This window comes from Molothrus ater, chromosome 9, assembly GCF_012460135.2.
Source record: "Molothrus ater isolate BHLD 08-10-18 breed brown headed cowbird chromosome 9, BPBGC_Mater_1.1, whole genome shotgun sequence".
NCBI lineage: Eukaryota > Metazoa > Chordata > Aves > Passeriformes > Icteridae > Molothrus > Molothrus ater.
The window spans coordinates 22,218,301-22,245,182 of record NC_050486.2 but is presented as its reverse complement, the minus strand read 5'-3'; the positions used below and the strand labels follow the sequence as shown (position 1 = coordinate 22,245,182).

The window sequence follows — 26,882 nt, the reverse complement described above, 5'->3', positions numbered from 1 at the left end:
CCCTCTGCCTCCAATCACTCAGCTCCATCCCCTCCTGGGAATAAAGGGGTACAACACGGTGGGAGCCTGCCTGGGACAGCCACAGCTGAAACCAGGCACAGGGGTGGGTCAGCTGGACCAGGTGCTCTCCTGTTCCCTCTGGTTGATGCACTGGTGCCATGGCAACTGCTAGCACCAAACAGCTGTGGTGAAAGGACAGCTTTGGAGCAGCTTCGGTCCCCAACAACCAGCGGCCATGTCCTGGGGGTTGTTCTCTCCTCCTAAGAACCCCAGGCAAAGGATGAGCAGAGCAAAGCCAGACTGCACTGTGCCGCCCCTGCACAGAGCACAAAACTCACTTCACATCGAAAAGTTCTTATAAGAAAAATAATATTGCCATACTTTACATCTTGGAAGGATAAAATCTGGTGTGAAAACACTGAGAATCTGACAGAGGAGCCATTTGCCCTTAGCTCCTGCCTCCTGCCCTGGCCCTCAAAGCATCTCTGCAGCTTCATGCTCTGGAGGCAGAGTAGCAGCTCCAACTCTGGAGATCAAGATGCTGGGCAGGGGGACAGGAGTACTTATCCCACTGCAGGATATGTATCCATGCAGCTGCCCAGATATTCTTCTGTAACCAGTCACAGCTCTGTCACTTGTGAGAAGAAATTTTAGGATGTTGTTCAATGGTCCTGGGCACCAGAAGTGACTGTGATATGGTCCATGGACATTCCAGGGAGAAAAGCTTTTTCCTCCACATTTTCTTTGCTCCTGGGCTGGTACACTCTGTCCATCACCAACCCCAAACCCTGGTGATATTATTGCACAGGAGATGTTGCCATTTTATTCTATACTCTTCTAACCCCCAGGCAGCTGGCAGGATTGCTGCTGGCTGGTAACACACACACACACACACACACACACACACACACACACACACACACATACACACACACACACACACACACACACAAAGTTAATCTTTTGCTGTTATTTCTCAGAAGCTCCATTTGGCTGCTTTCAGGCTTATTGTGGTGATTTTCTTGCCCCTGTGACAGCTGTTTCTTACATGGGGAAGCAGAAAAAAAAAGGGGGGGGGGGCTGTGGTTTATTTTCACCTCAAAATATAGAAAGACGATTTCCCCTTCTCTAAGATTTCCTCTTCCTCCTCTTTAAATGTGTCCCACTGCCTTTAAACCAAGCCAGCAACTCAGTGATCGCAGAGATCCCACCACTAAGGCAGATGAGCCGTGTTTGTAGGGAACACGAACCAGTTTAGGACCATTATCAAGGTGACCAAGGAGGCTGGCTCTTACCAGTTGGCACAGACAGCTTAGCAGGGAGGGGAGACGGTGCGGGAGCTCAGCCTCAAGCCCTCCGTGCTTTCTGCAAAGCAGTCATCCCTCCGATGCCCAAACTTTGCGGGGCGGAGGGAGCGGGGCTGCGGGGAGCATCGCTCCTGCGGGATGCTGGCGGTGGGGTGGATGATGTCCGCCCCGCTGCCGGCAGCGCCCGCCATGTGATTATTCCTGCCTGCCGCCGGCTCCGCTCCCAGACAAAGGCTGAGCTCAGCGCCCGCGGGCGGCTGGACCTGGGCTACCCACGCGAGCGCTCCCCACCTTCCCCTGCACCTCCCCGGGAACATCCAGCAGACGGATCAAAGCTCATCTTTTGTCACCGCAAGGATTAACTCTCCGGGGAGCGGCGGCGGAGGCTGAGCCCACGCTCCCAGCCTGCTTCCAGCACGCTCAGGAGTTTCGGAGCCGACCTCCCGGCAGCTAATCCCGCTCGCAGCCGGAGCCGGGGAGGCTGGGAAGAGCCGGCAGGTGAAGGGACAGCAGGGAAGGGGACGGGGAGGAGTGTCACACACACGCACACACCCCGCACACGGCAGCGGATCCGATCGGCGGCTGCGTGCGGGGAGCTCCGCAGGGACCCAGCCCGCAATGAAACCAGCTGGAGCATCAGGAGAGAGGATCTGCTCGCTTGGAAAAGTCTTTAAGGTAAAACCCGCTTCTGGAGTGGGCTGGGGAGCGGGTGCTGGGCTCTCTGCCGGCGTGCTCGTTGTCTCTGACTTGGTTCTGTTTTTAAAGGAATCGATCGGGAGATGCCGGTAGAAGAAGTTGCTGAAAGCCAGGCTGGAATGGCCCCGTCGCACAGCGGAGCAGCTGAACTTTGTGGGGTCTGAACATTTGTCTCCTCTGCGAACGGGAGAGCCAGGACCGCACCGCACACCTCGAGCCTGACCGAGCCTGGGGCAGAGCCAAGGAGGGATTCTGTCTCGCCAAGGACCATCGCCTCTGAAAAAAAAAAAAAAAAAAGCTGGAGAAGGGCGATTTATCTTTCTTTTCCAGATGACTGAAAATATCTACAGGACCCTGTCTCTCTGGTTTTCATCGGTGAGTAGCATAAGGGACAGGCGGCTGAGGAACAAAAATGATATCGGTCAAAATCATTCCAGCACCTACTTTTTCCTAAGGAACTTCATGCCCATAGGGGTTTTCTGCGGACATTTCCAGGAGTGAGACGAGGTAGCACAGATGCATCCCTACCGGATCATGTAAGAATTGGCAAATGAGAAACGTACCCCATCCAGACCTCCTCTGCCCGCTTTGCAGTACATGGTTTGGTGTAAGCACAGCAATTCTCACCTCTTTCTCTCCCTTTTAAGTCTCTTGAGCTTGGAGACCTCTTTCCTCATTGCAATTATGATTATTTGCAACATCAGTGCCATCAAAGATTGGAGCACTTTCCTTTCCCAAATCCTCCCCAGCGTTAACAAGACTCTGAACTTGGTACAGCAAGTGGAAGCCACCACCAGCTCGGTGGTAAGTGTCCTCCAGGACCCCGAGCAGGACAGCTACCTGTCCAATAGCCAGTCCATGAACTCCAGCAACTTCACAGCTGGCCTGGACCACTTGTTCCAGTACTCATACTCGGACAATGACCAGCTCTACAAGGAGTACAAACCCCCTCCTCGAGATGCCATTCCTCTGCCCAAGGCTGTCCTCTACCTCCTCATGGCAGCCCTGGTGGTGGTGGCAGTGGCGTATGCCATCGTCGGGCATCTCATCAAGGACCTCATCTACGACTTTGTAGGTGAGTGTGGGCTTCATGCATTGTGTGCTTGCGGCCAAAAAGAGCCTGGTGCCAAGGCTGGACGTGCTGCCTTGCGTGTCTCCTTTGATTTGGGTGGGTTTTAGACCAAGCTTTGACCCTTTCACATTTGCAAGAGCGTTGGTTTATTTAACGGGCTGGGTTCTCCAAACTGAGTTCTGTGTTGGCCATCTTCCCAGAGAAAATCCTTGGGTTTAGCCCCCTTCCTCAAGGAGCAAATCTTGTGCTTGTGTGCATGTGCATAAATGTGTGTGCGTGAGTCTGGGTTGCCAAATTACTGTAAAATCCCTTGGCCAGTTTCAACTGAGCTTGGATTAGAGGTCTCCAACACGAAAAGTTTCATGGCAACAGCTACCTGAGCACAGGTTAACAACCCACTAGTGCACAGTGAAAGAAGACCTGCCATATGAGCTTAACCCCTTGTTAGACACCAGTGAGTCTACAAACTCCTAGGAAACACAGCTCAGCAGTCTGGTTGCCTTAGAACAGCCATCACAGCCCCTGCAACAAATCCACACAATGACAGCCCAAAGAGGGTACATTTTTTTGAGATTTGGCTTCCTCCTCTTTTCATCCTGTTGCTGATGAACGCTGTCCCTCTCCATCGGGGCCGAGAGCACAAACACTTCTGGCTGCTGTGGTCAGGCACAGGTGCTTGGCTGCTTATGACAAGCCTTCAATGATACTCTTGCTCTTTGCCCCATAATTTGTAAGGCTGGTCGTGCTGGGGAGTGCAAATGTGCCCAATTCCCATCTGAACCCCTGGTGCTTTTGGCCCCTGCACCCTGACAGCCATTGTGTCCTTCTGGGGGTCAGGGCTCTGCTTCAGTGTGCTGGTTACAGTTTTCCAGTTTGGATAGGGATCCAGAAGGGATCCCCAGAGGGATTTGAGCTCCTGGCTCCTGCAGATGTGCACAATCCCCAAAAGCTCTGGGAAAAATGCCCTGCACAGGGAAACGAGGCTGAAATCCCTTTGCACAGCCTTGCTCTGAGCTTGACCCCCAATCAGGGTTGAAGCCCTGCAGGCTCTGTCTCTGCAGGGGGAGGGAGATCACACTCATCTGGAACAAAATCCACGTGTTCATTCATGATTCTCCTTTATCTCCCTGCTCCTGGGACACAGGAGACACAGAGCAGCCAAAACTCCAGCCAGTGTCTGGGGGTGGGCAGCACCCCTGCCTTGCTGAGGGGAGGGCAAGCCAAGGCCTTTGGGCAGAGGGTCATGACCAGGCAAGGGCCAGCAGGTCCAGGGCACAGGGATTTAGAGGGGGGTTATTTGGGACAGGAAGGTCAAACCTCCTGCAGGGAGCAGTACTTGGGGTCTCACATGAGGCTGAGCCTAGAAAACAGCAGGGACCTGCTGCTGCTGAGTTTTTCTTCACTCCAGATGGAAGGAAATGGATATATTGTCTTAAAGTGTTAAATTTAACACTTAATCAGGAGCTTGCTGGGGCTGTAACATCACCTGGCTCTGCTGCTCATCTGATTTAGTGCTGCCTTCCCCACAAAGGTAGGCGGTGGGGACAGCACCTAAAAATATACCCACTCCTGCCCCAAGAAGCTCAAAGGACCAGGTCAGGCCAGGTTAGAAACTCCCCCGAGGGAGGGCCAGTCCAGTCCCAGTGTCCCTGCAGAGCAGACACCCCTGTCCCCATTGCTGTGGCCCCTGATGCAGGAGAGCAGAGATTTGGGTGCTCAAACCACCCCTTGGGTGGGTTCTGCAAAGCAGGGCAGAATCCACAGAAATGCCACATCCCTGCAGGCACAGAGGGGGGCTGCAGCTGCAGTCAGGGGCACCTGGGCCTCAGGTGTGCTGCTTCCAACTCGGCACCAGGGCTCCCTGCTGACCTTTAACTTGAGCCTCTGTGTGGGACGAGGTCAGCAGGGTGCCCCTTCTCTTGCAAAGCCCTTTGCAAAGGGACTGCCACAGCCTTTCACAGCACCACGGCCATCCCAGGGGCTGGACAAGCACAGGGACAGCGCTGGGGTCTGCCTGCTCCCTGCCACCTTGGAAGAAGCCTTTTTCCAGTTTAACACCCCTTGCTGAGGGCAAAGCATCCTCCCTGCCCTGGGGTGAGGTAATATCTCTCCAAGTTAGGGTCAGAAATCTATATGTGAGCTTCTTCCTCCTCCAGGCAGAGAGGAGAAGGCACTTCCCAAACTCCAGCAGCACCCCTCAGTGCTGAAGGCTGCCTCCAGCTCATCCTAGTTAGCACTCCAGGCCCATCTTCCCACAGTTTTTACACTTAAAATGAGCCAGTCCTCAGAGGAGAGCGGATGAGACCGTGTTTGTTAACACTGCCAAGGAACAGCCTTTAAAGAGAAGGGGTTTAATTTGAATGAGTTTGCATAAAATTACTCTAGGGACTGGACAGAGAGACCAAGGGACAGTAAATAAGAATCTGCTCTATTAGCTGCCTTAACACAATGCCTGGATTGATATACTCAGCAGCAGCTCCAGCCTCTGCTATCAGCATTTCTGCACTAATCATGTTCAGAAATACACAGGGAGAGATGGAAATAAGATGCCAAAGGGCTGGAGCCTGTTTCAGGGAGATTAAAGTGGGAATAGTTAATCGCTGCTTTAAACAGTCACTCGGAGGCAGCAGGGATGATTGTGACTCCTCAATAACAGCTTGTGGGACACGGCTTGGGGAGTCAAAGCATCAGCCAGGCCTCTGCTCCCACAGGAGCAATGAGAAGCAGGTGCTGGGCTCAGTTTCGGATGGTGAAGGGATTCTTGGGATGCTGCCAAGGTTTTCTCCCTGCGAAATCTGAACGGGTATTTGAGACACCGACACCTCTCTTGCAGATGCTTCTTAAAAAATCAATTAGAGCTTGCCCAGGCATCCCCAGGGGGACATGAGCACTGCTGTGATGCCCAGCAGGCTGGGGAGGAGTGGAAAATGGGAACTGCATAGGAGAAGGAGGAAAGATGCATTGTTGGAGAGCAGGAAGGCAGAGCACCTGGATATGGATAAGAGGGCTCTGAAAGAGCCCCTCTTCAGCTCTTCCTGGAGAGCCCCAAACACCTTCACTTCTCTCCAGTCCCTCCTGCTGGCTCTGAGCTGACCAAGTCTCACGTTTGGCTTTCCCAAAACTCATCAGATGTCTCTGCTTGGGGTTGGATGTGAGCTCCCCGAGGAGGGTGGGAGGAAGGCTCCTGCGTGAGCACGGCTCAGACCCCACCAGCAGTCAAGGCAAATTGGGTCGAAGCGTTTGGAAAGCTGCTTAACTCTGAAGCGCTGGAGAGCTGCCAGAGCCGGCGCTGCGGCGAGGAGCGGGCTTGGCAAATGACAAGGCTGTCACCACCGTACGAGGCGCCTAATTACTGCAATCCCGGGAATCTGCCCGCCCTCCCTCCTCCGGCCCCAGCAGCTCGCTGAATATCGCTCCTATTTAAAATTTAAAAAAAAAAAAAAAAAAAAAGGAGGAAAAAGGGGGGAGGGGGAAAAATAAAAAGTTTGACTGGAAACAAAGCTGTTGCCATGGAGACTGCACGCGTGTGGTCGCCGGGAAAGGGGAAAGCATCATCTCCATCATCTCCGGCACGGGAGCCGCACGGGAAGGAAGGGTCCGCTGGGCTGCGTGGGAGCAACGCCTGGCAGGAGACCTTGGCTGCTGTCACCCGGTTCAGCCAAGGGCTCCTGCGGGCTGCTGATCTCCAGAGGAGACCTTGGAGGGAACTTTTCCCTCGGGAATGGGCCCAAGGCAGATGTCCAGCCGGTTCATTGGCGCTGGCAGGACTGTGCTGGTCGATGGCTTTGGGATGCTCAAAGCCCTGTGCCATCCTTGGAGCAGGGTCTTTCTTTTCTTTGCCCTTTTGACCCACCAGCCATATTTTTGTTTTTCAGCCTTATCTCCAGCCACCACATTTCAGGCTTCTTTAGGAAACGGTCTCCTTGAACAAAGAAACTGTGCATGAATGTGGCATTGCTGAAAATAGCTGCTGGGTGATCCTGCAGGGACATGGGATCCACTTTTAATTGCTCCACACAGAACCTCAGGGCTCTGAGGATAATTCAGCCCTTGGCAGGGATTGCAGACAGCATCTTAGGTCCATCAGAGAGGACTTATACCTCTTATTTTCCAGCTCTGTTTTGAGGATAATTCCTTTGCCTCCCAAAGTTGTGGGAAGAAACTACGTCAGGTTCCCTTCTGCTTTTCTATCTTGGTTCTAACCCAGCTCTCACAGTGATCCCCTGCCTGTTTCCCTTCTGGTGCATGGGGGTGCATCAGGAGTTCCTGAGGTGTTGTTTGGGGAAGCAGTGACTGCTGTAGGATCATTCACCACTCCCCCTCACAGGCTGGGGCTGAACAACGAGCCACAGTGGTCTGGCCCTGCAAAAAGGACCCACTTCAGGACAGCTGCATTTGAGGCTAAACCTTTAGAGCTCAGAGCTGGAAGAGAGGAATGGCTTCCAGCACACGCTGCCAGGCATTGACCAAGGCCTCAGGGATGCACCATCCCACGGCAGCTTCCCCATTCCTGCCAGCATGTGGTCCAGGGATGGGCTCTGTCAGGTCCTGGGGGCGAGGGCTGTGTTTGTCTGCTGCCCTGCAAGCACTGCTCTCCCTTGAGCTGAGACCAAGCAGGGCTCCTCACTCCCTGGTCACCTTCACTCTGCCTCTGGAAGACATGGATAGCAAATATCCACCCCCAGGACCATGCCTGCCTCCCACCTACCACACCTGAGTCACCACCTCTCAGAGACCCATTCTCTGGAGCTGCAATGCTGCCTGATGGGTGGGACTAGGATCAAATGCAGGCTTGGTCCAGGGTTGCTCTGGTGCATGCACAGAAGCTGTTTTTAAGAGAATATCATAATTAATTGAGTGCCTTTTCCACATCACCCCTTTTCCCACCAGATGCTTCATGCTGGTGACAGCTCTGCAGAGGAGCAGTGTCCTTACCTGTCCATCAGCAAAGCAGAGTGCTCATGCTGTTTGGGGTGCAGGACAAGTTTGACTCAGCCAGCACAGCAAAGCTGTGAAATTTCTGCAAAACAGGGCAGGAAGAACAAACCCTAACATCAAATTCATTTAGAAAGAAGTGAATCTGAGGGGAAAAAGGAGGATTTCTAACAAATTACTGTTGCCAGGGGCAGACACAGATTTTCCATCAGAATAAACCTGGGAGTTATCTGTTGATTTTGCTAATGGATAAGTAGAATCTGTCCAGCAAGTGAGACAGCTACAACATCCAGCTGTGACTGCTGCATCATGTCAGAGACACGAGGGATGCCCTTGAACTCGTGTCCATCGGGAATGCTCCGGCCAGAGCTGGCCCTGCCTTGCTGCAGAGCAATGTGATTGCTGGGGCAGGACTTGTTTCAAAGAAAGAGTGCTTCTGCTCCTGCTGATGGGAAAAGAGTTTTTTTAGCAGCTGCTTTCACACCCAGCTCCATTTAAAGCAAAAACTAGAGCACGAGTTTGATTGTTCATCGAACATGTCGCCCCTTCCTTTCCTGTTTCCATCTCTACAGGGACTGTGAATGTCTCACTCACCAGGCTGCATTTAAATTTCAGCCCTTTCTCCCACCCCCTTCTGCTCTTCTGCCTGGGATGTCTCTTTTCCAGCAGCTGAAATGCCTCATAGACATCCTACCCTGCCACCAGTGAATGCAGGGGACTGTGCCACCCCCTTGGGGTGACACTGGGCACACAGTAACCCTGTGCCCCTCTGCACCGAGACAACAGGAGGCTGCTCTCTGCTGCCTGCCCTGTCAGGGGTTTCTGGGCAAGGACCAGCCCTCATGCTGCTGGTACAAGAAGGGCACGCTGTGGCATCCCCAGTGTTTTTGTGTCCCCAAAAATACAGCATATCCCAGGGGTCCTGCTTCCAGGGGCACTGTCATAGACTCAGACAGTGACAGGCAAGGTGCAGGGGCATTTTGTGCCACATCACTCTGCTACTTGGGGATAATAATAATAATAACAATAACAGAGTTGCTATTCCACAGCTCCTGATTTGCCCAGTCTGCTCTATCTCCTCTCTCCAGCTGCTTTGGATCAATCGCTCCGTATCGATCTCGCCCCACCTCAGCACTTCCCACCTCTCCACTGGCCCTGCAGACCCCAGCAGGCACACTGAGCCTTGGCAGCACCTGACCAGCTGGAAGAGGTGCCTCTGGGTTAGATGCTGCTCCTCAGCCTGGCTGAGAAAGTCACTTTGTTCTTCTCTTTTATCCAAGACATTCACACACACACCCGTGGGCATGCCCTGGATTTTGCAGCATGTGTTATGAGCTCCTTCCAGTGGCTGGGTAGGGACAGGTAATGCTTTTTCTTATCTCCAAAGTGTGACTGTCCTGGGTGTGAATGTCCCAGGAGCACACTGTGGGATCCCTCCTCACCCCAGCTCTGCCTGTAGCTGTCCCAGATCCATTAGGTGTCATTAGGTTCAGCCTAATTTTGCTCACCTTCTGGCTGGAGATTGTGTGAACCCATATGTGGACTTAGATCCAAAAGAGGATTTTGTTTTCCTCTGTGTGCCTATTTTTTGTGGCTCATGCATCTCCCTGCCAGCTGTAAGGGATGGAGAGAGAAATACCTGACACAGTGCTGAGGGCTGCTGGTTCCTTTGGCTGGTCACCACCACCCCTGGGCTCCCAGCCCTTGGCCACCCCCATTACCCAATTACACCCCTGTGCAGGGTTCATTATCCAAGGTTTCCAGCTTCTGTTGGCACGTGACATGAGGTTGTCCCTCCCATCCCCTGCAAAGTTCCTTCTGCATCAGAGCGAGGTTTAATCCCATTGACGCCAAAGATGTGCAGGTCTCCTCTCTCTTCCTCCTCATCCCTCCCCAGACACCCATGGGTGACCCCAGGAGACCTTGGTTCCTCACCCTCAAACTGAGAGGAGCCAGAGGGAGCTGCTGGGGAGGATGGAGCCTGGCTGGGAGGGAGCTGGCAGTGCCTGGCAGGGGACACGAGGGTGCTGACATTTTTCTGGTTGTTTCTCCAGGGTCCTGCTGGCAGGAGATCCTCTGCCAGCTCCACGGGGCCTCACTCCCCTCTTCCACACATGGCAACACGCTGAAGTTACAGGCCATAAATGGCCACAAATAACATGTAATTGTGTAATTACTTCACTCCTTACTTACACAGTCAAATCATAAAGGCATCGCAGTAAATACCCTCTAATGACAGCCTAATTACATCTTCCTGCAGATTACTGGGTAATTAGATCCAGCAGGCTCCAGAAATAATTCCCAGGGAAGCGGTGGTTCGGATTAGCACTCACAATCCAGCCTGCTCTCACCCAGGAGCTGGACTGTGGCAGCCCCACACAGCCACATCCCCTTTGGGGACACTTCTGCACTGTGTCACTTCTCCTGTGCAAATGGCTTTTGCTGGTGCCCTTGGTGCTCTCCCAGCACACCCATCCCCTACATTTCTCTGCCTTTACCACAGTGCCTCATCCAGCTCTTGCTTCTTCTTGTGCCCACAAATGTCACCAGGGGTTCATCATCTGGCCACCAGATGCCACTTACCCCTGCTTACAGGCATGCAACGCTCTTTCCTTCTCGTTGCACACAGCAACCCTTATCCAGTGGCTCCTGGGATATTTGAGGATCCATCACCCCTTTTTCTAGAGATTATTCCCCTTCCTCCCTGCTGCTCCCACTGGAGTTTTACGGCTGACGTCAAGGAAGGCAAGCTGAGAACTGTAATAGTATTTGTAGGAGGCAATCTTGTTACTGCCTTCAGCTTCTCCTCACGGCAAGCAGCTCTCTGTGTGGGGGCTGCAGCAGCCTGCAAGGTCCTGGGGCCAAGAGGCTCTGGCTGGGATGGACCAGACCACAGAGAAGGTGGTGGAGTGTTTGGCCTTTAGTCTAAACCCAGTAAATCCAAGCAAAATCAAAGCTGTAAAGGAAAAAAGCCCTAAATGAGCCTCCTGGGCTTGGCTGATTTTCTTTGGGGAAGGGTTGGGATGGGTAGCCCAGCCTCAGGTGGGTGATGCAAGTGAAAGCTAAATGTCCTGGTTGGGACCAGACTCAGGGCTCCCCAAAAACCTTTGGACCACTTCTTTGCTGAGTTTCCCAACCCCTCCTGCCAGCCCAGCAGTGGCTGAGGGAGCTGTGGTGGCTCTCCTGCCTTTCCTGTTGGACAACCAGCAAACCCTGCTGGCACAGTGATGAAGGTGAAGAAAATAGGAAAACCAAGGAAAAACTGTCACTCTCTGGACATGTTGCCAGTGCCCAGTGTGGTGGGAGCTCTGCCCTCCTTGGAGAGAGCCCCCTCCTCCAGCCAGACCATGCTGGCAGTGGGGCACAACCCCCTCCACTCCCTGTCCCTGCCAGGGTGGTCACCTACCCTGGCTCCAGAGCACAAGCATCATCCTGAAAATCATGTTCTGCTCTCTTGGGGATGCTGTGGCCAAAGGGCTTCAGGTTGGGAAAAAAAATCAAATGTTGCATTGCCAAAATAACAAAACTTTTGGCTTTTCTTAAAAGAAAAAAAAGAGAGAGAGAGAGAAGCTTTGGGTCTCTCAAAAAAAAGCCCAAAATTTGACTTACAGTGCACACACTGAGCACAGGGAGGCCCACAGGTCATTCCTGTCTCTCTGCTCACACCTGAGAAATGTCTGGCCACCACTGGTGAGCTGAGAAATGAGACCTTCCATTCACTTCACACCTGGCATCCCACCCTGGCACCTGGCATTTGCCAGTGCCATTTCAGTCCTAGTTTTGCTGCAAAACTTTTTCCCACAGCCCATGAGAAAGACATCACCTCACTGGGATGGCATTTCTGTGTCCCTGCCCCATCAGGAAACCTGTGTCCTCTACCACAACTGGAATGTCCTGTGGGGAGAGACAATACCCCACAGCACAAAGGGGATAAATTGTATTCTGTGAGACCCAGTGGCAAATAAGGAGAGTTCCCCAGGAACAACAAAACCAGGCTGGTCCTTGTCTGCCTCCTGGTAGCCACCTCTGCTTTAATTTGGTAGCGGAGCTAAAGCAGAGGGGTGCTGGTGCTCCACTGCCCATAGCCACGATTTCTTGGGGCTACTTTCCCCTCACCTGTGTTTCCCCAGCTTTGGTTTCCTCATTGCTGGTGCCTTCCCATCTCAGTGGCCTGTGGCCTCTCACTGCCCAAACAGCCGAGTTTTTTAAAAGACAGCAGTTTGGGAAGCAGCACTGCCTGCTTTCACTCAGCTGCAGTCCCTTGTGCTGCAGGGGATGTTTCAGTCACGCTGGCATCCAGCAGTCACTCTGTATTTTGGAGGGGCACCAGTCACCCCCAGGGTGGTGGCAGTGGCTGAATCAGCTCAGAGCCAGGTCCTGGTGCAAGAAGCACAGCCCCAGAACTGCCATGGAGGGTTTGACGCCCTGGCATGTCTGTAATACACTCTCAAGGCAGAAAAGCCATGTCCCTGCCACGTCTCCAGCCCCATTTGGATGACAACATAGTTATTTAATCACTTACTCTGTCTGACAGCAAAATCCCACTTTAGGAAATAGATTGCTAGAGACCCCAGATGCACACTTCACTTTGGAGGCACTTCACTCTCATTTTTGGGATTAACAGAGTGATTTCATCTGCCTAAGCTGGGAGGGCTTCCAGAAACCAGCAGCCTGAAACCAGCCCGGAGCTGGGAAGAGCAGAGATCCCAGCACCAGGGGAGTGGAGGGAGCTGAAGGGGCAGGGATGGGCAAGGGACATTCCTGGAGGGTGAAGCACCCAGAGCTAGAGGTAGGATGCAGCAGGAGGCAGCAATTTTCAAACAATTTCAGAGCTTTGAGCTCTGGGGCAAAGAGCTGGAGGTAACCAGGGGCTTGTCTTGTGCTTTTCCCTCCTCCAGACTGGATCTTTGGCCCCAACCCGGATGACAACAGCAACAAGAGCGACATCAACTGCATCAGCAACAGCGTCAACGAGATGAGCGAGATGCCCGAGGCGCCGCAGCGGCAGCACCGGGAGCGGCAGCCCCAGGACGTGGTCATTGCCATCAGCGAGACCTGTCACCTGCCACAGCAAACGTGACCGGCGCCACGCCCGGGCCGGGCGGGATGGAGCAGCGGGATCGGGATGGAGCAGCGGGATGCAGAGGAGGGATGGAGCAGAAGGATGGAGCAGTGAAACAGAGCAGCAGCCGCCCCGCAGGGCCGGGCGGGGAGAGGAAGGGATGGGCAGAGCCGGCGCCCTGGAGCAAAGCCCTCCTCCCCCTGGTTTTACCAGGCTCTAAGGACCTTGTGGGGGCGGGTGGCATCACCCCTTCTCCCAGGCTTGTCAGCCCTGTCCTGACGTCTGCCCTTGGGTTTGTGACCCCCTCTTTGTTCCCTATGAATAGCAAAAAAGAAAAAGCAAATGCAAAATACACCCACCAGACAAAGCTTGCAAGAGAAATGAGCTGCAGAGAGAGGCTGGGCAGTCCTTTGGCATGTGGCTGTCCGGTGGTGTGGGAATGGGGTGGGGAGAAGGGCAAAGGAGAGATGTGGTGTCTGCACTTCTGGGGACAGGCCCAGGGCACAGCAGGGATCTGGGAGCTGCAGAAAGGCACAGAAAGGCCAGCAGGGGCCAAATCCCCCAGCACATTGGTGATCTGCCTGGGCCATCACTCCTGCCTTTAGTTCTGCAGCTCCAGCTCACAGCCCTTCTCAGCAGGTGTGTCCTGCGGCTCTGGGGACAGCAGGGTGACAGCCCAAACTGCCCAGGGAGCCTAATTCCTCTGGGCCTGTAGCCAAGCCAGGGCCATCACATTCCCTCCACCACATCTCTGCTTGAGCCCAGCACCCCCTGACAGGGAGCAGCCCTGTTGGGATCAGGTACAATCCCTTTTTCTGAGGAAAAGTTGCTCGAGAGGAGGACAGGGACTCATCTGCATGAAATCCAAACTCTTTGTGGGGGGAAAATAGCCCTTGTATATCTGCATCCTTCAGACTCATCCCAGTGTGAGCACCTCCTACATCACCCCCAGAATTCCTGCCACCCACGGGGCGCTGGCTCTGTGCTGGGGTCAGGCCCATGTGCATTGATGGAGCAGGGACACCTCCCTCTTCTCCCTGGACACCTTCCTCTTCCCAGCCAGAGCACCACCAACCAAAACTGCCCTTCTCTGTGCCCAAAAACACCCTCTCCCATTTGTAACTCCAGGCAGATCCCTGCTCCTCACTGTTTAAGGGGCTCAGGGGAAGCCAGCAACAGCAAATGTGTGGGGCAAGCTCTCAAAGCATGTGGGGAAAGGAGCATCCTGATGGCTTCATTGCTGTTTTAAGATCAGCTCTTTAAAACCTCAATATGGGTTTTAAACCAGGATGCATAATTTCTCTGTATAGCAGAGTGGAGGCACTGGGACAAAGCTCATTCCTTGTGCCTCTTCTTTATGAAGATCCAAAAGGTTATGCTGATGTGCCACAGAGCCAGTCCTGAGATGAGGCCGTGGTCCAGACTTGTGCCTCTGCATTCAGGGAGACAAGTCCTGCCTTTTCCCAGCCAGCAGTACCCAGCACACCACGAACAGAGGGGCCAGAACAGCATTTTCCCCTTCTGAAAGTGCTTAAGGAAAATGGATGTGGTTTCAAACTCCTGCTCCAAGGGCGTTAATGAGAGCCATTCCCAGCAGCCCCACCCTGGGCTGAGGCTTTGTCGTCTTTTCAGCAAGCAAAGACAAGGACAGTACCTCAGATCTCCCCCCGTGATTAACCATTTCCGACCTGACAGTGTTCTGTGTTCTGACACCGTCATTTTTCTCCGGTTGTTTTTTTTTTGTTGTTGTTGTTTGTTTGTTTTTTTAATCCTGGGTTTGTAGCGAGGCTGCTCTGGCACCTGCCAGGCTTCCCCTGTGCTGCTGGGGCTGCGAGGGGAGCTGGGCAGGGATGGAGAGCTGGACAGCACGGGGGGGATGATGCTGGGGCATGATCCCCCCAGTGACTGTCACCCCCTGGGCACAACCCCCTGCAGCACCAGAGCTGGCTGTGGGCTGGGGAAGCCGGGAAGCTCCAGATTCCCGGGGATCAGCGGGTTGTGCAGGGTTTGCTGCTCCCCTGCTCTCTCCGCATCAGCAGGCTGGACACCGGGGTCCCGCAGGTGAGGGACAGTGACACGCCGTGTGTCACAGTGGCCCTGCTCACCATGGGGACACGCCACCCCCTGGGCACAACCGATACACCGCAGCCCCATCACCCATCAGCTGCTGGGGATGAGGTGGAGGCTTCCCTGGGCACGGAGGCAGCCCCTGCACTCCAGCCGGGCTCTCGCTGCCTTCCGGACACCTTCGGGGGTCCCACAGGACGCGGTTTGACCCCAGGAGACGCTCCCGCACCAGGCAGCGGCTCGCACGCAGGGCTGGCGGGGCTGTCCCCGGAGCAGCAGCCCAAGGAAGGAGCCCAGGCGAAGGATGGAGCCCAGGCGAAGGAAGGGCCCAGGCGAACGAAGGAGCCCAGCCTAAGGAAGGGCCCAGGCGAAGGAAGGGCCCAGGCGAAGGAAGGAGCCCAGGCGAAGGAAGGGCCCAGGCGAAGGAAGGAGCCCAGGCGAAGGAAGGGCCCAGCCGAACGAAGGAGCCCAGCCGAAGGAAGGAGCCCAGGCGAAGGAAGGGCCCAGGCGAAGGAAGGAGCCCAGGCGAAGGAAGGAGCCCAGGCGAAGGAAGGGCCCAGGCGAAGGAAGGGCCCAGGCGAAGGAAGGGCCCAGGCGAAGGAAGGGCCCAGCCGAACGAAGGAGCCCAGGCGAAGGAAGGGCCCAGGCGAAGGAAGGAGCCCAGCTCCCTCCTGTGGCCGCCGGAGCCGGGCAGGGCTGGCAGGGAGCGCCCCGAGCCCTCCGCTCAGCCTCTCTGAAATCCCCATTTGCGGGGTGCCAGGGGGGTCCTGCTGCTGTGCCCACCTCCAGGACTGACCAAGCACTGGGTGATGCTGCAGCAGCGCCCACAGCGAGGGGAAACACCAACCTGGGCAATGCCAGGAGCCAGGGCTGGCACCAGAGCTCTGCAGGGGCTGCTTGTGGAACTCACCCCGCTGGAACCTGCCATGAACGGGGGGACACCACAGAGGGCAGCTGCTCCCCACACCACCTCCCTTCTCATCCCCCCTTCCCTGCACCACTGCCATCATCTGGCACCTGCCTTCCCCCTGCTTTGTCCCCAGACATGTCACCAGAGCCCACACTAGTGCTGAGCTCTGAGAATGACTGTCAGAGAGTCCCAAGACCCCGGAGCCTTTTTGCCTCCAGACACTGGAGGCAGAGCATGGCTGTGGGCTGCAGCAACCCCTGTCCTTCCAAGACCTCAGTGTTTCTCTGTCCAGCCATGCACCCATGCAGCTGGCTGCATTTTGTAGGACATCACCAGTACCCTCAGAGGACCTTGGAAGCAGGGTGGCAGGACAGGACCAGGCAGATGAGTGAGGCTGTGAGGATGGGGGAGTGCTCCACGTTTTTGTTTGGGGTGTGCAAGTGGTACAGCATCCCCGTGTGCTCCTCTTGCCCACCAGGACCCCCTCTGCAGGCTCAGCTGTCCTCCTCAGCCCTCTCCTTGTCCCCCACAACCTCTGAGCAGGGGACAAGTTTCCAGTGATCCAACAGCAGGGACCCAGGAAGAGCATGAAGGGCCTGCTTTGCCCAGGGGAGGATTTTTGGGGATGCTGAGGAGGAGGGGGTCTCATGAGTGTGCCAGGCTATTCTGACTGCACCTCTTAGTGCAGGAGGTTGCTCTTTAATTCCCTCCTTCCTCCCCTAAGCGCCTTAGGGAGCAGAGAGGAGAGATGCTGCTGCTTTTTATAGCAGCCATAATCCCTGCTGCTCACACTGCCTGCACCTCCTGCCCCGAGACGCAGGGCTGAGCCTCCAAAACGGGGCTGCTGCCCAAAAACTGCCTCAAAACCCTTTGGCTCCCAGCACTGCCCCTCTCCCAGCGCACAGACCCCAGCTGGGGGTGGTTCTGGACTCAAGACCCCTTTTCAGGAGGGATGGGACAGCCACAGGTGCTGCACTCTGACAAGGAGGGACAGGCAGACACACATACAGAGACACATGGATGAGCACCAGAACAACTGCCTGGCCTCCCTGCTCTCCTCCAAGGCTTGTGGAACAGGAACCAACCCCACAGCACAGCCACAAGAAAGTCCTCAGGCACAAGAGGAGACTGGGGGCTTCTTTCCTTTCTATTTCCCCAACTTTACAAAAGGGAAGCTGAGGCAGGGAGGGAGCAGGGTTAACCCTAACCCTGATGAGGGTAGGCAGCTGATGAGCTTTCAAGGTAGATGAAGCCCCAGGGTGTGAGCTTCAGCATTTTGTCAGGATCATTTTGGTGTTGGGCTGCCTGGTTTCCTTCACCCAGCCTGTGCCTGTGAAGCCACGGATGACATTTGAGCCATGCAGGCTTCATCCCTGGGCATGAAGGGACTGAGGAAAAGGGATGTGAAACCTTCTGGGGGCAGTGGAAGGTTTGGTGTGGGGCAGGAGCAGGCTCTGGGAGAGGCATATTTCCCCTCCTGTGGCTGTCCTGGTGGTCAGTGCTGTCCTTCCAGCCAGCCCCAGTCCCTGTGAGCACCCCAGGACCACAGCCACCAAGGGAGGGCACGGGCACTGCAGCTGCTTTGTTCCCATTGCCATTTCTCTCTCCAGCAGCTCTGCTTTTACTTCTCCCCAGCCAAAAGTCCCCTTGACTTTGCACCCTGCCAGCAGGAACCCAACACCCCAACACAGCTCTTGACCTTTTACTGTTTCTGTTCTACTGCCCATGCTTTTTCAGATGAAATTTTCTCTGCCCACCCACCCCAGCTCAGAGGGTCTCAGGAGAGGGCAGCCTGGCAAATCCTGTCTGAAACCACTTTGCCTGCTGGAGGTCTGGCCCCTGTCTCCCACAGCTTCTTTGCAACACATTTGCTGTAATTTTCCCTTTAAACACCCCACAGAGGAAAAAAAAAAAAAAAACAAATGGCGGGGGGGGGGGTGGTTCTTCTAGGTCAGGCTGAGCTAAGACAGGGAAAGAAGATTAATTTCTCAGCAGAGCAATTCAGATTTTTTTGCTGCTCCCTGCTGGGGACTGAGGCAGAGCTAGTGCCAGGAGCACACTCATCTCCTGGGCACACACGTGTTTTGGTTGTCACCCCTGGGGTGCCACTGAGCAAGATGTCCCCAGATCCAAGTCCTGTGTGGGAAGCGTAGGGGGATCCCTGCCCAGCAATGGGTGATGGAAGTGGGAAGAAGGTGGCATACCAGGGATGCTGATGGGCCAGGGGGGCAGCCAGCACCCAGTGAGGAGGAAGGGGACAGCTGTGCCCCCAGCTGGGCTGGAACAGGCAGGGAATGAAGTCCTGAGCCTGCCCTTGTCACCCACCCGTGCCCACACACCCACGAGGCCCTGAGCAGTCACACTTGTTTTTCACTCCCCAGGAGTGCTGGGAGCTCTAAAGCCAGTGGATTATTCTCCAAAGCAAAGGCCTGGCCTGCTGCCAGCCCCTGGCAGGGAACAAACAGCCTGGGGAGGCATTTCCCAAAGGCTCAGCTCCTTCCAGGTTCACACTCTGACTTTGCGCCCCGTTCAGCAGCCTCACAGTCACTGAGCTGCAGACACCAAGAATCTCAGGAGGAGCTTCCCAAAGCTGGAGAGGAGGCAGGAGGTTGCCAGGAGACCCCATCTGGTGTCTGAGCCTCCCTGGGCAGAGCATCCCCTGTCCAGTGTGGCTTCTCCAGGGTTTGTAGAGGTTCAGCAGAAGACAGGCACAGGAAGGGAGATGTCTCTTGTTCTCCTCTTTGCACAAAAGCTGTAGGAGGTTCTTTGGAGACCTGTGAACCTGGGGCAGTGGGAAGGAAAAGCTGGAAGCCAGCTGGAAACTCAGTTCACAATAATCCCACACTGGGCTGATTTAACCCAGCACTGGGGGCTCCTGGGCACTGTGGGGTGCTGGCTGGAGAGCTGGCTGATGGGGCCAGCCTGGCTACCATGCCCCAAAGGAGTGGACTGAACTCAATTGTCCTAAACTGGAGGCAGCTTTGGCATCACGGAGCTCTTCCTGGGCATCTGGGGATCACCACTGTGCTGGGATCAGCACCAACACTTCAGCCTTGCCCAGGAGACCATCAGAACATCCCCACTGCCAGAACAGGGCAGGCTGAGAGCAGGGGTTGGGGGCAACACATAGCCTTTCCTGTCCCATTGGTTGGCCTCTCCTGCCCCACACTGTCTGCAGTGGGTCAGGCAGCAGAAAACCAGAGCTCTGCTCACAGCACTGCTCCCCAGAAAGGGTTACAGATAACCAGGTCAATCTCCAAGGAAGAGGAGGGTGGGGGCACTGTGATCCAGCCCCACAGGCTGTGCTTGCACCCACTCCCAGGGTCACCCCACAGTGATGCTCCCCATGCCAGCCAGCCCATGGAGTGGTGTGGGGCCACAGGGCCACCAGACCAAAGGACACAGAGTTCAGCCACCTCCCTTCCGACCACGGGGACCTTTTCCCCTGAGAAAAGGATATTTTCATGCTTCCTCCCCACAGGAACTAACAGAAATTGCTTAAATGGCTGCTTGGCTCTGGGGACAGGCCCTTTCGGAGCTGAGCTGCACACAGGCAAGGGAAAGCCCAGGGGACATTTTAATAACAAGCAAGGAGAGCTATTGAAGTGTTTTACTGCCTCGTTAAGGCACTCTAATCTCTGTGTATATCTGGAAAAAAAAAATTGGCTGGCTGGTGTTTTCATTGTAACAGAGGTGGGTGTTTTCTGGCACAGCTGGGATCCCGCCTGTTTTATCTGCTTGTTTTCTTACCTGATACCAGCAGTGAACAGCCCAAGAGCAGCTCAAGGGCAGCAGCAGCAGGGTCAGGGCCAGGCAGGCCAGGAGGAAGGCTGTGGATCTGTGCTGTGGGCTGTTTCCTACCCACAGGTGCTCTGCACCCCATTGCTGCACCCACCTTTCAGCCAGATGCAGGTCCCCGTGTGTTTCCCCAGGGGAGGTTTGGGAAGTTGGCTCTGCACATGCCTGGGATCCCTCATCCAGGCAGCCCAGAGACAGCAGGGAGACAACCACGAGGTCCCATCCACCCCTCCAGCTCCAAGGGCTGGGATCTGGGGGACACAGATTTTGTGAGTATGGGCACCTCGGGCTGATGTGAGCCAGGCTGAAGAGTCCATGGCCAGGGAAGCCCCAGCAAAAGTTCTTCTGCAGCAATACGGGGTTATCCAACTGCTGAGGTCTAGGTTTGTAAGAGAAGTAGGCTGGGCATTTTATGTCTAAGGTATTCTTCATTATTCAATTTTTTCCTCAGCCCAGCAGAAACTGGGGAAATCCTGCTGAGTCCTGCTGGCTCCAGCATCCAGTTCCCCCCTTGCAAACACTCTCGGTGTCGAGGCCGTGAGCTGGAAGGGATGCTGAGGCTGGGATGGCAGGGCTGGGTAAGCTGATTGCATTGCTTTGGAAAAGCTGATGTTTGCATGAGCACTGGCTCTAGTGGTTTTAAAGGGATCCACCCAGGAGCAAATCCCAGCAGCTGATATCAGAGCTGTGCTGCTCCCAGCCCGGCTGGGCTGGAGAAGTCTCTGCTCTACACCCAGATCCACGCTGCACCTCCTGGGTGGAGGAAGTCATGGGAGCCAAAGCTGCCACTGCAGAACACAGGAAGCAAAGACTCCAGCACAGCTAACAGAGCTGGCAAACACCTAAAATGATCTTCCTTGGAAATATGGGACAGGAAGGGTGAAGGTGCTGTTTGACACATAGTCCAGCTGAGATCAATAGAGTCACCCCTGCTCCTAGCAGATGGGCCCCGGTACCCAGCTGCTTCAGGAAAAGTGACTTTTATGACTGATGTGAGAAGGGACAAATGCCCAGACACTTGGACTGTGCCTGTTTCAGGTCTGGGGCTAAGCCTGCCCTTCTGCAGGACTGCCAGAGGCTCCAGGGCATTCCACCCCACAGCCTCTCCCCTTTCCCTAGAAACACCAGTGAGCTCAGCAAAGCACTGACAGCGTGGCCTGGGAGAAACACAAACATTTATTAAGCCAGCTATGTTTTGGTTTTTTGTTTTTTTTTTGAGAATTATTTTAACAGTGCCAAAGGACTTACCCTGTCCCCCCCAGGGACCCTCAGCTGATTCATTGCATGCAGGGTTAGCAGCAAAGCAGGGGACAGCCAGCCTTGGGGACACGGTGGCTCAGTGTCAGCAGGGAGCCACGAGATGCTCACAGGCAGTGGCAAGGCAAGCACAACTGCTCCAGGGCAGGCAGATGGATGCTTGTTGCATAAGGGAACCCACTCCCATTTTGCTGGGATCCACCTAAGTCCTCAGCAGGTACCATCTCTGAGAATTTTGGGTATTGTCCTGCTCTCCACATCCATCCAGGGGGGTTCTGAGGACCTGCAGGGGAAGGGAGGGTGCTTGGGGCTCTCAGAACAGAGGATAATTTCCACTGAAGGTGCTGCTACAGAGACACCAAGCCTAACCTGTTGTGCACCCAGCCACCTTCCTAAGCACAGCCAGCTCACATCTGTCATCTGGAAATCACAGCCAGTCACCTCCCTCTCTCTTAGCTTTCCACTGACACCCTGAGACCATGTCCTCACTCCTGCCATCAAACAGATCCAAGCTGTGACCCATGCAGGCAAGGGAACAACAGCACGAGGGTGAGAGCAAAGCCATCACAGCACTGGGCAGGGGACAGATGTACCCAAGGGTTCTGAAGTCAGGACACTCCAGGCTTATCCATAAATGTGGAAAAGCTTGGCTCCTTGGATCAGGATGCTCAGGTCCTTTCCTGCATCACCTGGTGAAGGCAGAAGGTCCTGCCCAAGCTCTCACACAGCTCCAGCTGCAAGCCATGCTCTACAAGCCAGCGAGGGGCATGCTGGGGACAGCAAAAGGCACAGGCAGAAGCCAAGGCTAAGAGACAAGAGATGTCTCCAGGGCAGAGTCACTGCAAATCCACCCCAACAGAGCACCCAAATGTTTCTGGTTGCTGGCAGAAGGCAGAGACCTGGCACCATTCATCCCACAGATGGAGAACCCCTGCCTTCCCCACCATCACACCGTGTCAGGGGAGAGCAGGAGCCCCTCTGAGCCCTGCAGGCTCTGCCAGGCTGCCCGTGTGCTGCCACATCCAGGGATCCTGCAGGACTGCTCCCAAGGTGGAGGACAGTCCAGGAACAGATTGGGAGAATTGGATTTCCATTTCCCACCCAGTGCTTTGTCGTTCTCATGTCACCACATTGGGAAGTCTGCACCATCATCCTTCCTCTGCAGAGCATAGACAGAGGCTCCCCAGCCCCACCTCAGACTGGCTTCACAGAGGCATCTAAACCAGGCAGGGCTGCACCTGCAAGGAGGGGTTTTTTAGCATCCACCACGTGCTGGGGCCAAATCCCAGTTCTGCCCTGCCCTGGATGGACACTGGCCTTGAAGACAATGATGGAAATGAGCAGATCCAACAGGGATGCCCTGCTGATGGTCCTGCCCCACACTGAGCATGCTGGTGCCACCAAGCTGTGGCTGCATGGCAGTGCCTCCTGTCCTCTCAGGGTAGTCATTTTGGGGGAAGGGTCCCCAGTTTTTGCGCAAACGAAGCTGAAGATTAGAGGGAGAGATTCCAGGAACACCACTGTCCCAGATTTCCCCACCACCACCACCAAGGACAACAGAGGGGTGTCCAGCCACCTGCAAGCAACACCCTAGAGCAAAGGATTAAATCTACCAGGACCCGCTTCACCCATCCTCTCCCAGAAATGTGCTGCAGGGCAGGCACCCAGTCCCTTATGGCTGCATCACCAAATGCTGTTTGGGCTGTCAGAGGAACAGTGCAACCCACCAAGCCAGCCTGGCCCCCCTTTCCAGACACCCCAACTCTCCCAAGCACAGAGAAGTGAAGCAGAGTGGGCAGCTGGGAGAGCTGGACTGGGAAGGCAAAGCCACGGGCTATAAGAATGTCACATCATCCTGTGACTGGAGCCAGCGCCAGTGGGCATCGTACTCCAGGTGCAGTTTGCTGTTGAGTTTGCAGTTCTCAAGGTCAGCCTCAGCTTTCCAAGCCTTCCCATCTGGATTTCCCTTCCCCAGCCTCTCCCTGGCCCCTGGTGGTGACTTGGTGTCTCTGTCTGCTTCCAGAGAGGGGGACTGCTGGCCCAAACACCCATTGGCCACCTGGGGCTCTTTAGCCAACCGGTGATCCTGGGGCAACCCAGGTGGGGAGAGGTCCACGTGGGGCCACTCGTGCTCCTCTGTGTCCTTCTCTTGCTTTGCAGGACCCCTCTCGAGGTCGATCCTGACCCAATCCTGCTCTGCCCTGGCCAGGGCTCTGCCTGACGTGGACGCGGCAGCGGTTTCAGCGGCGTTGTGGGAGTACTCATCCATGTCATCGGCCAGGGTGTCCAGGTAGCTGCCGACAGAGATGCTGTCCAGCCTGTCGTTGGGGTCCTGCAGGCTGTCCCAGCTGCCCCGCCGGGAGGCCTCCTGGCTCTCCACCAGGCTGTACTGGCTGCTGGCCAGGCTGCTGCAGCGGCTGGTCAGCGTGCTCCGCTCCTCCAGCAGCCACTTGACCGCCTCGATGCCCTCGTTCACCACCACCAGCTGCTGCAGGATCTTCACGTCCACAGCTCGCAGGTAAGCCTGGGGGGAGACAGACAGCACAGGGGCGTTGAGGTGACCCAGGGGCCTCGTGTCCCAGCCCAACTGAGGTGTCACTGTGGTGGCCTCAGGTCTCCTGAGCTGCTTGATGAAGAGCATGGGATAGGAGAAGATCCCGCAGGGAGCCATCCCAGGGGGCCCTGTCCAAGACCCGGGGACACGGCCATCAGTGACCAACAACTTATGGCTCCCACCAGCCACCAACCCCCTCAGGGAAATAAACCAGGGCACTTGTGTTGCTATCTTCTATGGGAACAAGGAGTAAGCAAGGAACTGGAGGTATTGGATGCAGATCTGATCCCAGAGCATCCTCCACAACCTGGGAGGCTGCTGGCAGGGCAAGAGGATCAGGCATTGCTCAGTGCAACGGTCTGGCTGGACCATCAGCACTTCCCCAGGCTGGTTCCTTCATGCCTTTACTTCTCACCTTCCAGGGTCTGAACCAAGCCTGGTGACAATGTCACATGGCAGGATCTGGAGACCCAAATCACTCCAAAACAGGAGGACAGGCATTGCTGATCACACCACTCGCCTCACCAACTCCTCCTGCCCCTCTGAGCCTGGGGAAGCTCTTTGCAAACCTCAGCTGCTGCAGAAACATCTGTTTTCCTAATGGAAAGCCCCGTGTGCCAAGACATTCCTGTCTGTATGATACTGGCCGCCAAAAGCCACTGGATTTCCCCTGCACAGGACACAAATATTTTGCCAGGAAAGGAAATAAGGCCACGATGGGGGGAAAGGGGGAAAACCCACTGCAGGGCACATACAGGCAGCCTTCAGGCTGCAGATGCCCACGGACTCCTTCACAAACACATCCTGTGCCCAGCATCAGCAAGCTGGGACAGAAATCCATGTGCTCCCCAGGGATCATTTTTCAGCATCCGGTACCCTGGGAGTCACTCGCCTGCCCACGGGTGACCCCACAGCCTCCTGAGACCCCTGTCTCCGGTCCCACAGCCAGAGCAGCCACAGAAGCATCCGAGGAAGGAGCCTGGGAAAACTCCAGCCAGGATTTCAGCACGTGACACCTCTCACTCCAGCCGACAGAAAAAAAAGAGTCAAAGATTTGTAAAGACTCAACACCAGCCCTCCCACCCCCTCCTCATGCTCCTCAAGCTGGATTTAAATAAAAAATAGCAGGGATGTGCCCGGATTGGGGCAGGAGCCAGCTTCCAAGTACAGAAATTTCCTTTCTAGGCAAGTTATTTAAAAAACTGCCTACAATGGACTTTTCTGCACGCACTGCTAAAGCATCTGGCCTTGGCAGGGAGACGGCGGAGGAGGAGGAGAGCTGGAAACCCCTGGTGGGGGGTTCCCCATTTTTCTCTGCCTCGTGCAGAACTGCAGCTGTCAGAGATGCCCGGGGAGCCAACCCAAAAGCAGAGGGTGGGATAACACTCCCTGCTTTCCATACTGCTTGCTGGAAGGAGTTAGCCATCACTTTGCTGCTAGCTCACACCAGCCTGACCTCCCCACTGCACTCCAAGAACACCCCTCTCCAGCAAGACATGGTTACTGTGGGAGGAGACCCAGCACAGGCTGCTCTCTGTACTCCTCCAGATGCACTGAAGTTCACTGCACGACCTCGCAGCAAGGACGGCTGTACAGGGGACTGTCACACTCCTCCTCACGTTCTCCACGGGCAGATACAGCCTTGCTCCCCTCCCCATCACGCAGGAAACCTCAGGCGCCTTCTCCTTTCAAGATATCTAGCCCTAGGGATAAATCTTCCTCCTCAGATCAGGAGGCAAGAGTGGGAATTTGCTAAATTCTCCTCCCACCGCCCACTCCCAGGCCAGCTTATCCTCAGAGCATTGAGGGTTTGCTGGTTTCCTGCTGCTCGGGGCGGGGGGGGGAAATTCTGGTCCCTGTTCACGGGGATGGGGCGATGAGGAGAGCCCTGTGCTGGGTTTTGGCACCTGCGTTCCAATCCCAAGCTGCTGATCTGTGTGTGAGGCGTCCCCAGTTCCTCACTGGCCAGCAAGAAGAGCCAGGGCAGGGCAAGGAAATGCCTTTCTGAGCCAAGGTGAATAAAGCCCGGCCCAAGGCAGGCCTTGCTGGCCATAGGCTGAGGCTGCTTGCACCTGGGCAGGGCAAACACCGCACTGCCCCAGAGACCTTTCTCCTCCGGTCAGGGTGCAGCCTCCGCTGCGGAGGGACGATGAAAGCAGAGGGAGGATGAAAGCTCTCGCACCCATGGGGATATTGAATCAGCCAAAGCGGAGGGCTCGGGCTGGGTGGTGCTCCAGCCGCCCGGGGGCACGCAGGGATGCGGGCGTATTTAGCCTGTTTCCCTATGGAAACAATGCTCATTCCCACCCGCTCGGCATGTTCGTGCGTGGGAGAGTCCCTTCCCCCAGCTGCACTTGAACCCATTGCCCAACCTCGCCACGTTTCCCGGAGGCGCAGGCATCGCCGGTCTTTGCTCCCTCCACGAAAGAGGGAGGCGAGAACGCTGCCACCGGCACTGCCCCGGTCCCCGGGAAGGGCTGCCACCGCAGCACGGCCCTTTACGAGCCACCCGAGACGCCCCGAACCCCGGGAAAGCTCCCAGCGATGCCTGTGCCTTGTCACCCTGGGGGTCACACCCGGGAGACACGAGATTCAGCACCATGTCCTTGGCGAAGGTCCCTGCCCTAAATTCTGATCCCGGACACCGCGATCCCCGACGGAGCCGGCGCTGGGGCTGCGAGGGGGGCAGGACGGAGGTGGCCGAGGGGGACTCCGGGGGGTGGATGCTGCGTGGGCCGGGGGCAGAGAGCGGCCGGAAAAGGGCTGTGAGCTGGGGGCTGTTAACGGGGACACGGAGGAGCAAGGGGGGTTCCCCGGAATGCAGGCAGAGCGCGGGCACTATTGGGGACTGTCACCGGGGGTGGCAACGGGCTGCCCGAGGCGGCTGCGGTGACCGCGGGTCGGGCCGGTCAGTTACCAGCAGCGCTCTCGGTACCGCGGCACTCACCAGCTCGAGGCGGAGCGTCCGCAGGCGTTCGGCGAGTGGCGGGTGGGCACCGCGGGCCGGTGCGGGTGTCGCGGGCGGAGCGGGCGGCGCGGCCGGCGCGGGGGCGGTGTCGGCCCGCAGCCCCCGCAGCAGCACGGCGGGCGGGCGCCGTCCCACCTTGCCCGCCAGGTCCCGCAGGTCGGCGGGCAGCGCCTCCCCGCCACCCTCCATGCGGGTGGGGCAGCGGCAGCCGCGCTGTCACCGTCGCCCGCGCCCGGCCCCGCCCCCGCCGCGGCCC

At 56.0% G+C, this 26,882-nt stretch overlaps 2 protein-coding genes across 2 annotated transcripts; one reads left to right on the top strand and one right to left on the bottom strand.

Annotated features, from left to right (window-relative positions):
- Positions 1–1,403: 1,403 nt before the first annotated feature.
- On the top strand, positions 1,404–13,456 carry LOC118689798 (uncharacterized). The gene is made up of 3 exons (XM_036388267.2): positions 1,404–1,982; positions 2,073–3,078; positions 12,909–13,456. Exons 2-3 carry the CDS (start codon positions 2,601–2,603, stop codon positions 13,088–13,090), a joined length of 660 nt encoding a protein of 219 aa, XP_036244160.1. The 5' UTR covers positions 1,404–1,982; positions 2,073–2,600; the 3' UTR covers positions 13,091–13,456.
- A 7,548-nt stretch (positions 13,457–21,004) lies between these two features.
- LURAP1 (leucine rich adaptor protein 1) lies at positions 21,005–26,839 on the bottom strand. The gene is made up of 2 exons (XM_036387616.2): positions 26,606–26,839; positions 21,005–23,628 (listed from the first exon to the last, which is right to left on the bottom strand). Exons 1-2 carry the CDS (start codon positions 26,813–26,815, stop codon positions 22,939–22,941), a joined length of 900 nt encoding a protein of 299 aa, XP_036243509.1. The 5' UTR covers positions 26,816–26,839; the 3' UTR covers positions 21,005–22,938.
- Positions 26,840–26,882: the final 43 nt, after the last annotated feature.

What these genes read in the sequence shown, in the direction of transcription:
- LOC118689798 (XM_036388267.2), top strand. Translation starts at nt 2,601, where the DNA reads ATGGTTTGGTGTAAGCACAGCAATTCTCACCTCTTTCTCTCCCTTTTA. An exon ending in CCTCATCTACGACTTTGTAG is followed by an intron (nt 3,079 to 12,908) that starts GTGAGTGTGGGC and finishes TCCCTCCTCCAG; the next exon opens with ACTGGATCTTTGGCCCCAAC.
- LURAP1 (XM_036387616.2), bottom strand. Translation starts at nt 26,815, where the DNA reads ATGGAGGGTGGCGGGGAGGCGCTGCCCGCCGACCTGCGGGACCTGGCG. An exon ending in GGACGCTCCGCCTCGAGCTG is followed by an intron (nt 23,629 to 26,605) that starts GTGAGTGCCGCG and finishes GTCTCCCCCCAG; the next exon opens with GCTTACCTGCGAGCTGTGGA.